At 33.1% G+C, this 15,816-nt stretch overlaps 1 protein-coding gene across 1 annotated transcript in view; it reads left to right on the plus strand.

Annotated features, from left to right (window-relative positions):
• The window catches only part of LOC126878713 (rho GTPase-activating protein 39), a 35,282-nt gene extending 21,628 nt beyond the window's left edge, over positions 1-13,654 (plus strand). The window contains exon 3 of the mRNA XM_050641578.1: positions 12,771-13,654. Coding sequence (XP_050497535.1) covers positions 12,771-13,487 — 717 coding nt within the window. The 3' untranslated portion in view covers positions 13,488-13,654. The remainder of the gene's footprint in view (positions 1-12,770) is intronic.
• The last annotated feature ends 2,162 nt before the right edge of the window (positions 13,655-15,816 follow it).

Consider the following 15,816-nt stretch of genomic DNA (forward strand, 5'->3'; position numbering starts at 1 on the left):
TTAAGGTCAATATTTGGATCTAGTAGAATACGACTTGTGCTGTTTGTCTTTCAGATTTCATCTCTAAAAGATCCTCTCTGTTTCCAGTAAACATATTCGATTATAGGTACAAACCATTTGCATCGCTACGAGTTTTAAATTGTTGCTCACCATCTTCTGAAATTTTGGATAATGTTCCTTTAATCTGATTATAACCTTTAACTAGTTCTTTTGCGGCATCACCTCTAGATGACCATCTAGTAGTATTTACTCTTTTATTAACAATAATATTTCTTCCACGGCTTGCGTTGCTTTCGCTTAAAGACGCAGCTTTTAAACATTCGATTATGTAGAGGAAGTGAAAAATACATATAGTTCTAAGAAATCAAAGAATACTATAGCAGCAAGACAACACTCAGCTGCAGCTTTTGCAACTAAATTTAGAGAGTGGGCGAAACAAGGAATCCATAACGCTAAGATATTATGTTCTATAATATAATTTTAGCCTGAACACCATGGTATTTTTTACTCATAACTGACGCATTATCGTAGGATTGTCTCCTGCAGTTTTTCAAATCGATATCATGTTCTTGCAATAATGTCATTAGAGAATTAAAAATATATTCTGCTTTGTGACCGCAATTTGGCAAAAATATTTTAAACCTTTTAACAGGAGTGAAAACTATGTAACGAAATATCACAGTTAATTGATTGGTATGCCATTCATCAGGTGTCGAGTCAAGAGAAACTGAGTAATATTTTGACTTCTTAATTCTTAAAACTGTTTAATTTAATACGCTTTGACCCATCAGATGTACAATTTCCTCATATATGGTTGATGAAAGATAGTTGGCATGCCCGCTTCCAGGATTTGAATATTTATTAATATGGTGCTTCAAAAATTAATCATATTCCGCTAATAACTCGAATATTCCCAAATATTTTCCATTTTGTGATGAACCCAACCCGGCAACTCATTTTCGCCGCGAAATGCTAAACCTCGTTTACAAAAATAAAGTTTATAACATTAATTAGTTTTTCTCTTCTTCTTTTTGTGTAGACATGACTCTGTCTGTTTTTCAATGTGCCTCCAGTAGGTTATCATTCCACCTTTTTCGTGGTCTTCCCACTGATCATCTTACTATTGAGGAACAGTCTCTCGCTGTCCTTACTACTCTATTTGTTGTCATTCGGGTTATGTGGTCGTTCCATTCGACTCTTCTGTTTTTCACCCAGTTATTAATGTTGTGTAATTAATCCCATAGTGTCTTACCATCGATTTTTCGAAATATTTTCATTTCTGCTGTTTCTAGCATTCTTTTTTGAGTTACCATTTTCCAATAGTTCTCTATTTCTTCGGCCTGCTTTGCTATTTCAGTATCAATACACCCACTCCAATTCTTTCGCACTACAGGCACGGTAACGACTGCATTAAGGTTTGCTTTAGATATTTCGTGATCCATAAGCCTACTACCTACATATTTCCAATAACAGAATCCGCTGTGGCTAAAATGTATACCAACACTAGATAATAATTTAAACGAAGCAATACACTCGCCCAGTGGAAGCTGAAAAACATAACCATAAGTTTAATATTATATCACCATTACGCTCCTTCCGTTTAACATACTTGTCGTACATTGTCGAATTCCTGATTATTATATCTCCTGCCAATATCTGTTTAAATGAACACCTCTTACGTTTTAGGTTTTGTGGGGGCCCCGGGCAGCTGCCCAGCCTGCCCCCCCTTAAATCCGGCCCTGTAGTCGCACGATAAAAGCCGCACCGATCCGTTGTTCAACTGCTGTATAGAGGCGACACTGTTCAACACGTTGAGATTTGCGCGTCCTAGCAACAACAGTCAACATGTGGCATGCGGGAAGGCGACTTGTTTCGTGTCGCTTTCTGTCTCTTGAATGGAATGACTTTGTGTAAAATGCGACAATGACGCATGCCTCATGTTGCCTCAATGGAATTGCGCCTTAAGACGAGTTTTTTTACCACCAATATTCCCTTCACATCTCATCGTTAAAAGTTAGAACCTAAAATAGAATGTCCCGCATGACTGTCTGAAATGCCTCCTCGAGACTAGTAAACCTGTAGTTATCTTGATTGTTCGGAAAAATAATACTACTATTAAAAGAAAAAGTTGCTTCGTGAAAAAATTAAAGAGCGGAAAGAAAATACAGGTAATTATCTGCCTAAGATACAACTTTTACAAAATTCGTGCTTTCATTTTCTTATTATGACTATGATTAGTGTTAAGAGTTTTTAATTTCATGGGAGTATTTTTATGTAACTAAACAAATTAATGCATAACTCGTAATTGTTCAAAAAAACCTTATTGGTTTCGACTACATCCGTACGGCAATGGTTTGTGACTTTGACGGTAACCCTACACTTCTATTTTAGTCCAGGGCGCATCTGTAAAAATCACACTTTTATAAAAAAGAATTTTTTATAATAAAACCATTTTATTATTTATAGGAAAGAATATAAAATAATTTAACGATAAACGGTTTAACGATAAAATGCTTAAAATTCCAAAAATTACACTCTAATAAAAAAGTACTTTTTATAATATCACGGTTTTGTTATTGTATATAGGGTGAGGCAGATAACTGGCCTATTAGAAATATTTAGAGAACTAAAGGCAACAGAATCATGAAAATTGGAATGAAGGGGTTTTGAAGGGTGATCTATTTAATGAAAATATTTTCATCAATTTGCCACTTCCGGTTATACCGGAAGTTGCTTAAAACTTCGTTTTTTCAAATGGAACACCCTATATATTTTTACATTTTTAGATTCTACTCGATGTCTTCTTTCTTAAAATATGCGGTTTTGTAATGTTATACAGGGTAGTTTAAAAGCTAATTACGTTTTTTTATTAATTTCGTAGCAATTTTCACACCATGTAGAAATGTAGTAGTTGGATATCAAAAACTCTATTTATGTTAAAATGATTTTAATATAGTCTACCTGTGGGAGTTTTTTGTTTTTGGGAGATATAGTCTACTATTATTAAAAATTATTAGTATAGCTAAATGTTAAATTTTAGTATACAGGGTTGGTCGAAACTCGGAATGAGGATTTTCTGAATTTTCTTAAATGGAACACCCTGTATTTTAGTATTGCAATGAAAAGAGATTTTATGGTACTTTTTTATTTTTTAAGCATTCCCTATACCTAAATGGTTTAATTTTTGCTTAATTGTTAATCGCGCCAAGAATGTTAGCAAACTACGTAGGTATTTTGATAGCTCAACCATTATTGGCAATTTTAAAGATCAGTCTAGATTAATATGTATTTATTTCCGAAAAATTATTTGTGATTAAATATTTTCACGGCCAACCTAATAAAATTTCATGTATTTTTTTTTTAATTAATGTTTGGCTTGAATCACCAATAACTCACAAATTAAAGCAGTTAGGTATAGGGAATGCTTAAGAAATAAAAAAGTAGCATAAAATATCATTTCATTACAATAATAAAATATAGGGTGTTCTGTTTAAGAAAACTCAGAAAATACTCTTTCCGAGTTTCGACCAACCCTGTATAGTACAATTCAACATTTAGCTATACTAACAATTTTTAACAATAGTAGACTATATTAAAAATCATTTGACCATAAATAGAGTTTTTGATGTCAAACTACTACAATTCTACAGGGTGTGAATGTTGCTAGGAAATTAAGAAAAAAAAACGTAATTATCTTTTAAACTACCCTGTATAACATTACAAAACCTCATATTTTAAGAAAGAAGACATCCAGGAGAATCCAAAAATGTAAAAATATACAGGATGTTCCATTTAAAAAAACGAAGTTATAAGCCACTTCCGGTATAACCGGAAGTAGCAAATCGATGAAAATGTTTTCATAGAGATCACTCTTCAAAACCCCTTCATTCCAATTTTCATGGTTCTGTTTCCTTTAGTTCTCGAGATATTTCTAATAGGACTTTTATCTGCCTCACCCAGAGGACACAACATGTTTGGAAAGAATAATTAACTTATAAAATATGAATTTTTAGTAGGTGTATTAACTGTTATTTATAATTATGATTCCAAAAATTACACTAGTATAAAATAGTATTTTTTATAATACCACGGTTGTTTAAAATGGTATATTGTATATAATATTAAGTATATAAACTTTCAATTATTTATTAAAACAATTAAAAAAAGATACGCAACAGCCGGGTTCCAAATGGGGACCTATCGATCTGCAGTCTAATGCCACTGAGGCACCATCGATTTGTAGATATCGATTTATTAACGTACTTTAAAATATCATTGCATTAGTCACATTTTTAAAATAGTTTGAAATTAAAAAAAATCGATTTATCCATACAGTGTGATTGGTCAGTGGGGTAAAGCTTTGTAGATTCGTTATAGTAATAGATAGTAATAAAAGTTAATAACAAAAATTGTAGCCAACTTTGATTACAGATTGATAATCAGTAATCGTAAATTATTGTAAGTTTTAGACAATTATTCAGTCATGGCTCACCTGCAATTATTAATAATTTTGCTCTAAAAATGAAAATATCTCGAAAACTAATAAATTTACACATAGGGAATGTTATACAAAAATTATAGTATGGTAATGGTACTCTTCGATAATGATATAAAATACAGAATGTTCTATTTAAAATTACTGAAAAAAATAACGTACTTGCGTTTTGACTCACCCTGTATTCAATATAAAGAAAATTAGCAAAACAACCATTTACGAAAATTTTGACAATAAATAAAAAAATATGACGTCAATAAACCATTGCCCTTGTGCTTGCTTTTATTTATACAGGTAGTTAAACTTGTTACGATTTTCATATAAAATTGGTTATAACTTTGTAAATACCCCGTATAACATACCAAACGTTTATATTTTTGTAATCGAAAAGTTACGAAGATTTCGAATATAAAATAAAATACAGGGTGTTCTATTTAAAAAAACATAAGTTTGGTCTGCCACTATGTTATCGAACACCCTGTAACATTCAAACTAATTTTGTATGAAGCTCAAAGTTCGCTACAATTTTTGTTATTAAGTTTTATCGCTATAAATTACTATAACGGATCTACGGAGCTTCACCCCACTAATTATCTCTCACCCTGTATAATAGCAGTTAAATATTGCATTGTTAGCTAGTTCTAAGCTATTCTGAAAATTTCAGGTGTCTAGATAGCCTAGAACTATTTTTAAAATGGATTACAAAATTTGCGGAGTCCGTGACACCAACCAAGCCAAGTATATAAAAAGAAAATATGAGTACATTTGGATGTTGAGAGGTGACTCATATTTTTTTGCTGAAATTGCTTGGAAATATCTCATAATAATAATTGAGTTATCCTCCCACTCAAAAAAGGCCGGAACACTGTTTAAATAATCAAAGTGTCAAAAAATTAGGAAAAAATTCGATTTTTTTCTTCGTTTTTTGATTAAAACTTTAAAAGTATTCATTTCCGAGAAAAGTTGTAATGACATAAAAGTTGCGTAATTAAATTTCCTACAAGATAGGATTAGTTAAAAATTTTAAAAATTGTCACCCTTGTTGCAAAATAGCAATAATTGCGAAAAAAAACCATAAAAAAACAAGTATCCGCATTTTACTTTTTTCAACCATTTATGCTACACTTAGGACCTTCATATTTCACCCAAAAAAACTTTATTATATAATAAAACAATACTGTAAATCTCATTAAGATAGGTTTAATAGCTTTTGCAAAACTAGCTTTCGCAAAAAAACGCAATTTTTCAAAATTTTGCAGCACTGAAAATAAAGCAGATGGCAAGTTGAATTTTTTTACATATAAAAGATATACATACCTTTCATTTGCAATTCGCAAAATTATAATCGATGGATTCGACCGTTACTTGATGGAAGTTCATTTTATCTAATAATAAAACACTGAAAAGTAAACAGAGTATAGAAAACAAACGTTTTCAGTGTTTTATTGTTAGATAAAATTATAATCGGTTAATTAGCATGGCGTCGGGAATTTTTTTAAATAAACATATTTTAAATAAACAATAAACATAAACTTTCATAATGTTTGAAAATCACAAACACCTTATAAAAACATATTCCGGATCAGTAAAAAATACTAATTAATGAGATGAGAAACAAAAAAATCTAACTTTCAAAATGGAAAAATAAAAAAAATTGCATTATCTTGGGTTCTATTTAGTGAAGCGATTTTTATTATTTTTTTAAACCGATGTAACTTGAAGCGAAAATCACAAATAACGTATTGATAAATTTTAATTTTTAGTAAGTAGTTTTTGTGGAATTAAAATACAACAAAATATAGAGTAAGAAAATAATATATTAGAAAAAGATAATTAGAAATTTTGTTAGAAATCAAATTGTGTAAATCGAACTTTTTACATTTTCCAAATAGAATATATAATTTTTTATTACAATACTAAAATATTTACACTTAAGTACCTGTTGCTTCTAGCTGTTGCTTTTAAAAACTATTTAAAAAGTCACTACATGTATAAACTTACTTTTGTCTCTGTTCTCACAACAATAAAAACTAAAACGCCAACTTAACAATTATTAACAACAATACATTCGTTTGTCCACAGCCGCAATATTCGATAATTTTTGACAGGTCATTGGAATGCCCAATCAGAGCAAAAGTATCCGCTGTCCTTCGCGTAGCACCAAAAATTAATGTTTATGTAAAAAAAAATCCTGACGCCGTGCTAATTAACCGATTTTAATTTTGAAAATTGCAAATGAAAGGTACAGTGTTCTTTTATGTGTAAAAAAATTTCAACTTGCTCTCTGGTTTATTTTCAGTCCTGCAAAATTTTGAAAATTGAATATTTTTTTTGCGAAAGCTGGATTGCAAAATATATTAAACCGATCTTAATTAAATTTACAGTATTGTTTTACTATCATAAGTTTTTGTGAATGAAATATGAAGGTCCTAATTGTAGCATAAATGGTTAAAAAAAAGTAAAATGCAAATACTTGTTTTTTATGCTTTTTTTCGCAATTATTGCTATTATGCAACAAGGGTGACAACTTTTAAAACATTTAACCAATCCTATCATGTAGGAAATTTAATTACGCTACTTTTATGTTAGTGGAACTTTTCTCGGAAATGAATACTTTTGAAGTTAGAATCAAAAAACGAAGAAAAAAATCGAACTTTTTCTTCATTTTTTGACATTTTGATTATTTAAACAATGTTCCGGACCACTTTTTGAGTGGGAGGATAACTGAATTATTATTATGTGCGTTATTTCCAAGCAATTTCTGCAAAAAAATAGTGAGTCATCTCTCAACGTCCATCTCAAAACAGATGCGCCCTAGACTATTTGAAGATTTGCATTTGTAATGAGCTGACAATTGCAAACAAATAGACTTTAACATCATTTTTAACATAAGTTTATTACGGTATTCACCCAATACTTAATTCTCGTACCAGAGCCGGATTTAAGGCAGTGGGGGCCCTTGGGCAGAATTGGTGTGGGACCCTACCTTCTACCATTAAAAAAATTGTTTTTATAACTATGGTACCTATACAACCAACTACAGCCTTTTAGAAATTAAAAAAAATGTTGATCTACTTTTATAAATATATTTAAAAAAAAATTTTGTATTACATTATTTTAATTCACAATCTGCTTCATCGATGCTATAAGTAAATACATAGTTTGAATGTTAAATACATGAGGGAGAAGCTGCCCTGTGGCAACCCTCCTATTAAATGTTTTACATTAGTAGATCATAATATATTTAATTTATTAAATCTGTTGGTCATAGTTTCTTCAGTCGTCTTGCGAATTCGGGAGGAGCGTTTAGCAGTATTGCTTCATCATTTGGATGACTTCTCAGTCCATCAAGGTAGTTCTTTGTGATCCTTTGAATTTGTTCGTCTATCAAAGGTGTAGCTGAGTCCTCGTGTAGGGTTTTATTGCTTGCACACCAGGGCGCGTTGAATATCATTCTCAATATTCTTGATTGGACTCTTTGCATTATCTTGATATTTGATGGCTTTGAGCAACCCCAGAGTTGAACACCATAGGTCCAAATTGGTTTTATCATAGATTTATACAGGAGCAGTTTATTTTCAATATTGAGTTTTGATTGTCGACCAATAAGCCATATCATTTGTCGTATTTTGATGTTGATCTGGGTTTTCTTGGCTTGAATGTGCGGCTTCCATGTTAATCTTGTATCAAGGGTTAATCCCAAATATTTGACTTGTGTGCTGACTGGTAATTGTGTATCGTTTAATTTTTATTGTTGGACATACATCCCTTTGGTTTGTAAATGTAACTTGGGTTGACTTCGTTTCATTTACTTTCACCTTCCATTTGTTGAACCATGTTCCCAATTGGTCAAGATGGTTTTGCAGTTGTGCAAATGCGATAATGGGGTCCTCATTGACAGCGATTATGTTGGTGTCATGGCGAATATTGAGATTTGGGTTGTTTCAGTGGTTGGGATATCTGCGGTAAATAATAGGTAAAGTAGAGGACCCAGGACGCTACCCTGTGGTATGCCTGATTTAATGGGAAAATATGTGGAAGTTGCTGTGTTATATTTTACTTGGAAGTAACGATCTTCAATGTAGGATTTCATAATTAGGTAGTAGGGGGTTGGAAGAATAATTTTGAGCTTGTCTAAGAATCTAGCTCTTGTATAAGAAAGAGCTGAGGGAGACCTATGTCCAGCAGTGGACGCGTACGGGTTGATGATGATAAGAATCTAGTATGCCATACTCTATCAAATGCCTTTTCTACATATCAGAATGCCGCTGTGCAATATTTTTTTCCTCAATAGCAGTAAGGATTTTTGTTATAATTATGTTGTGTTGTGGAGTGTCTCTCTCTAAAACCAAACTGGTGTGTGGGTATTTCTATATCTAGGTTAATGTTCTTCTTCACTCTATCAAGTCTTTCGAAGATCTTAGACATTGTCGACAACAAGCTGATTGGTCGATAGGATGATGTTTTATTTGGAGGTTTACCCGGTTTGTGAATCATTATTATTTGCGCAAATTTCCTTGTGATTGGGAAATATGTCAGTCTGAGTGCACTATTGTATATTGTAGTTAAGATGACCAATGTTCTTCTCAGAGGATGTTTCAGTGTTAATCCTGTTATTAGGTCAAATCCAGGTGCTTTGTGGTTATTGCATTTTTCTATTTCTACTTTCACTTCTGATGGTGTTATTGGGAGCGTCATAGGGCAAGCAATATTCAGGAAGTCTCTTATTAAGTTTCCATCGTTATTATTCTCTGCTCTAAGTATTCTGCAAATGTTGACGCGTTTTCCTGGTCTGATCTTCCCCAAGTACCGTCATCTTTTTTCAATTGGTGGGTTATGTTCTGTAGGTCTCTTTAAGTGCTTTGTTGCCTTCCATATTGAGTGATCTTCTTCAGACAAGATATTAATGTAGTGTTCAAATGTGGCATTGCGTGCATCGTTTAGCGCTGTTCTTAATTGTCTGGTTAGTCAATTATATTTGTGTTTGTCATTAATATTGCGGCTTTTTTGCCAGCTACCTCTTGCTCTTCGTTTTTCGACTATTATTTGTCTAAGATAATTCGGAGTGGTATTTGTGTTTTCTTGCTTTGGAATTGATGGTATAGGTTGACATGCAGGTTGTTGAATTTGACAGGTGAAGTGGTTTATAGCTTTATCTATGTCATCTTTTTCTTTTAGTCTGATTCCAAGATTTAGATTCATGTCAAGCTGGTACTTGAATTCACACCAGTTAATTTTAGGGGAAGTCAACTTGGATATTTCAGGTCGTTTGATTATGTGGGTGCTGAGTGTTGCTACGATTGGTCTGTGGTCAAACGAGAGATCCCAATTATATTTTTAAATAATAAAAAATACAAGAGCTGTATCTTGTTACAGTAAAATATTAAAAATAAACAAATTAAGATGTATGGTTAAAGTCCGGGTACTTTTAGAGCTTTTTTAATTGAAAATTCCTTGATTATGTCGGACATGTCTAGTTGCTTTAAGACGTCGTATTCAATTCTCATTATAGAGAGGTGATTTAAACGCTCTTGGCCCATCATAGACCGAAGTCGATTTTTAATTAACTTACGTTTTGAGAATGATATCTCTCCACTGCAGTTAGTTAGCATCAGAACTAAATATAAACGAAGTGTCAACTCAACGTTTGGAAGTTCATTACTTATATTGGATGAGCCGATTTGCTCTTTAAATGAATTTAAAAATTCTACAAATTGTACCAGTTCGACGCCTATGTTTTCATCTAAATCACTGCTGTAAATGTCGGTAAGCTTCAGTGAGTGAGCTTTAATTTCATTGGGAGTTAAATTTTCCAAATGATGTAGAAATCCAAAATTGGAATGAATGGATTCATATGCAGAAGCCTTTGACTTAAAGAGGTAATGACGTGATCTATAATAGTGATAAAATTCTGAGTCCTAAATTTCTCTGATGTTGTCATTGCAGTCTCTGGATATGTTCCGTAATCCAGTGTAGTCAGTCAAATATTCCTTAAAAGAATATAAATTCTGTAAGTGATCTAAGTGCCGCCACTCCTGAATTAAGGCCAATATTTGGATCTTGGAGAATACGACTTGTGATGTTTGTCCTCTTTAAGATTTAATTCCAAAGTATTGCAAATATTCCTTTTTCCAGAAAACACATTCGATTATACAAACCATTTGCATCGCTACGAGCTTTAAATTGTTGCTCATCGTCTTCTGAAATTTTGGATAATGCTCCTTCAATCTGATTATAATCTTTAACTAGCGCTTTTGCGGCATCACTTCTAGATGACTATCTAGTAGTATTTACTCTTTTAGAAAAAATAATATTTCTGCCACGGTCGGCGTTGCTCTCGCTTACAGACCCAACTTTTAAACATTCGATTAACAAGTTGTATCTATACCGGGTGGCGAATCGTAAAACGGGCCATAGGAAACTCAATGTAAAATTCTATACTGTTGAATTCCTGCTTCCCTAATTATTTTACATCAAAAGTCATGAGAAAATATTTGTAGAGGATTGAAAATCTGTATTAAAAACAAAAATTTCTAAAAAAACACATTCCAAAATTTTGAAAAATATAATAAATTTGCCACAGTAGATATGTGTGTCAAAGTTAGGCCACACGTTACTATTTATTTGACAGTGCGCACACTATTGACTAAATAAAATTATTGACTATTTAGATGGGAAATAAGCCACAATTAAATTAAAAAAAATAATTTTATTAACGTTTCGACGCCCAAATCGGGTGTCGTTGTCAAAATACGAAATACTACTAAATTAAACAAAAATGTTGTTGCTTAGTAAAAAATTCTTCTAATAATTTATTTAATCTGACTCATTTATATCTTAATAAAATTATTTTTTTCAATTTAATTGTGGCTTATTTCCCATCTAAATAGTCAATTATAAAAATGCCACAAGGAAATAGCTTCAGAACAACACTAAATAAAATATCTTTATTATTAATACTTTCTCCTCAACTGAGGGTATCTTATTAACTTTATCGTTTTTTAAACAATAATAAATGATAAAATAAAAATAATGACAGTTTAGATATGGTTCAAATAATAACTTCATTGTGACTGAACGCAACCGTTACACACATTATTGCACTGTGTGTGGCCTAACTTTGGCGTAATACTCTGAAAAATGAATTCCGTTTTTACAAAATTTTGGAATATGTTTAATTTGTAGAACAATTTTAACAGTTGTTTTCAATACAGATTTCAATCCTCTACAAATAGTTTCTCATGTCTTTTGATGTAAAATAATTAGGGAAGCAGGAATTCGACAGTTTAGACTTTTACATCGAGTTTCCTATGCCCGTTTCCCAATTCACCACCCGGTATGTAGAGGAAGTGAAAAATACATAAGATAGTTTATATAGTTCTTCTAAGAAATCAAAGAATGCTATGGCAGCAGGACAACACTCAGCTGCAGCTTTTGCAACTAAATTTAGAGAGTGGGCGGCACACGGAATCCACAACGCTGAACACCATTAGGTTTGTTCCAACATGAACTTTTGGACGGTCCAGAAACCGTCACGAAACTACTTGTACCGTTTGTTGTGCGCATGTTCGTAATTGTATCGCCCAGTTATCGTCCCATGACGGTAATCATATATTTGTCATTTTTATTGGTGACAGCTTGTGTGCTTTTAGTCGATCAAAGGCTCAAAAACTTTAAAGAATTAAGTCCTAGTGCGCAAGTCAGTCCAACCAGCACATTATGCATTTGCCCGATTACTGAAATGATCATCACGAAACCGTCACCGAAAGATCACAATTCTTGTTGGAACAGTGGGAAGGACGATCCGATGACGATCATATTTTTGTTGGAACGGATTTTGTTTACTGCGCAGGAGCATTACCGTTTCGTGACGGTTCTCGGTCGTGTTGGAACAAACCTATTGTATTTTCCACTCATAACTGACGCGTTGTCGTAGGACTGCAGTTTTTCAAATCGATATCAAGAAGTTTTTGCAAGAATGTCATTAGATAATTAAATATATCTTCTGCTCTATGACCGTGATTTGGCAAAAATATGCGAAACCTTTTAACAGAAGTGAAACCTTCCATGTAACGAAATATCACAGTTAATTGGTTGACAAAAATTGTTCTATGTGAATAATGTGCTGATTTTTTTACGTTTGGCGCTTTGTGGGGGCTTCGAGCAGCGCCCAGACTGCCCCCCCCCCCCTTAAATCCGAAACTGTCTCGTACACTAGAATATTTGTATTTGTCCCTGATCGTGCATATATTATAATATCTTACTTTGTTTTCAGGTTAACCACTATGCAACAGTGGCGTGCCAAAGATTAGAGAGGATAGGAACAGGCGGTAAACGAACCGCACGCCGTCCTCAAATAGATGATATTGAAGCAGCACGGAAGCAAATCTTCCAAGCTAGTTTATTTGGAAATACTCTGCGAGAAGTGATGCAACTTCAAGCAAGCCGTTGGCCCAACCGAAGGCTCCCTTGGCCGCAGATAGAGCTGTCGCAGCAAGTGTTAAAGCTACAGGGTCTGACAACCGAGGGGATTTTCCGAGTATCAGCTGACGTAGACGAGGTGAATCGATTAAAAGCACAGATGGATGCGTGGGAGATCAGCGAGGTCAGCGACGCGCATGTGCCTGCAAATTTATTAAAGTTATGGTTACGCGAACTGTACGAACCACTTATACCTGATTCTCTTTATCCGGAATGTGTAGCTGAACCAATGACTTCTCGGCGTGCGTGTGATTTAGTTTTACGTCTCCCAACCTTACATAGGCTTGTATTATGCTATCTTATTAGATTTCTGCAAACTTTCAATAAACCAGAGGTCATACAGCACACAAAAATGGATGCTTCCAACTTAGCTATGGTTTTTGCCCCCAATTGCTTGAGGTGTATGGCTAGTGATCCACGTACCATGTTCGATAATGCTCGTAAGGAGATGGCATTTATGCGATGCCTCATCCAAGAACTAGATACTGAATGTGTTCGAGATATGATCTGACCTCAACACTCTCTGTATATAACATATTTATACAAACATACCATTTATTGTAACATTTTTTATTGCGAAAAATAGATATTTCCTTGTGAGTTACTTTTTATTATTACTTTTTACATTACAAATTGTGATTTAAATTATATATAGAATAAAACTGTTTTCCTAAGAAATCTATTTCTTTCTTTCCTTGACAAAATCTCATTTCTCACGGCTTTTGGGCTTTCCTTTTTTCTTTTGTCCTATTTACTTTGACAATCTCACGTTTCCCCACTGCATTTTCATGCATATGATATGACTAGCTTATTTTCTGAATCATTAAGAAGTTTTTTGGGATAAGTGAAACTACAATATGCCCGTACAACATACCACTGGTCCTTGCATTTGTCGATTACGAGGATTTTAATTCTGTTGAGTTGGAGACAATACTGGAAGCACTAAAGCAAAGCCGAATAGATTACAGGTATACATCACTAATCAAAAACAGCTATGAGAATTCTACATCAAGTATATGACTACTCGAAGACACAAAAAAAGTAAGCTTAGGTCGAGAAGTAGCACAAGGAAATGTTTCTCCAAAATTGTTAACACGATCCTCAATGGCAAGATATGGATATCAATATAGATGGAAAAAGATTGAATCATCTGAGATGTACAAATGACGTTGCATTAATCGCAGACAACTTATAAGATACAGTTTCTATGATACACTCGCTTAAAACTCTGAGAGTGCAGGATTAAAAATAAACTTTGAGAAAATTAAACGGATGACAAATCTCGTAGTGAGCGGAAATATAACTATTGACCAGTGGCGGCCGGTCAGGGTCGGCAGTGCCGACCCACACATTTATAGATATAGATTTTTTTAATATTTGTATCTGTGAAGTAAAAAAAATCTGTCAGATAATACAGACTAAATTTTATCCATGGTTTTTAAAAGGATTTGATCAATCCGAGCGTTAAGTGATCCCTGTGCATAACAGACTTCTCAAAAAATGAATGATCCGAGCCATTCATCTGACTTTTCGGCTAGCCGACCCCAACTCATCCGTAGCTTGACGATTACACGTAAAACTCAACGAAATAACAAGTCGATGAGCAAGCGAACATACATTCTCTCCGTAGGCATTAAGCGACAGGTACGGCATATTTAAATCTGCCGGTTGGTGTTTCATTTAGAAGCATCGGCAGAAATTGTCAAAAATAATCACGCCGTTTTACGTCGTTTAATTGATATTGTAATTTTTTTAAGTTGTCAGAATTATCATTTAGTGGACACGATGGATCGAAGCATTTGTTAAAAATCAAAGTAATTATAGAGAATTAATAAAATTGTTTTAGAAATATTTACTTTCTGATTCGAAATGTATTCGTAATACAGAATGAACTAATACATATAATCAAATAGTTACATTTTGAATAACGTTATTGAATCTGAGACTTAGAAAACAGCTTTTGGAAGTTTTTGATTTTATTATCGAAGGCGACGATTTTGAAAGTGGCGATACCTCGATCCGTGAAGCAATCGGTTTGAGAACTTTATTAAATAATTACTCTTTTAATATTCTTTTAATATTTTTAAGACAGAGTTTGCCCAAGATATTCATTGTTGTTTAAAATCAGTCAACTGACATTATTCCAAAAATAGAATAAGAAAGCTGGTGCAAAATCGCAGAGTTTTTCGTAATGATAGTAGTTTCCAATGTATACGCAGTGACGTTTTGGATTCGCTTGATATTTCCGAACCATCCCAAAAAGACAACGACATGATACATATATCTCGAAAAACGAGTAGGTATATCTTGAAATTTTGGATACCTACTAATATATGCAAATAGATACTCGTTTTTCGAATTTTGAAGATTTGCAAATTTTTGACGATTCAAAATTTAAAAGTTACCTTCGCCAAAGAATTTCCAAGATACTTATTATTACAAGTTAGGTACTTAAAAATTATGCCGATCCAAATATTTTCAGAAAGTGGGATAAGTTACAAAATATGTATGTATAATTCTATGTAGTAAGTACTGCAATTCATTACAACAAACTCTTCATCAATTTTCTTATTACCACCAATTTCTGCCTCAAATAAACGGGATTTATCTTGTCTCAAAAGAATCGACACGTATTGTCGAAACACCATGAAACAATAGAGAATGTCAAGTACATTAAATAAAAAAAAAACAAAAACAACAAAATCTCCTATGATGATTTAAGCCTTTTAGTTTGATGGTATACCTATATGAGGAGACAAAAAAATCTTGCCGACCCTGTCTCTAAGGCCACGAGCCGCCACTGCTATTGACAACAATTTATTTACTCAGAGGCGTTACAA

The sequence above is a fragment of the Diabrotica virgifera genome, chromosome 10 (assembly GCF_917563875.1).
Source record: "Diabrotica virgifera virgifera chromosome 10, PGI_DIABVI_V3a".
In the NCBI taxonomy this organism is placed as follows: Eukaryota; Metazoa; Arthropoda; class Insecta; order Coleoptera; family Chrysomelidae; genus Diabrotica; species Diabrotica virgifera.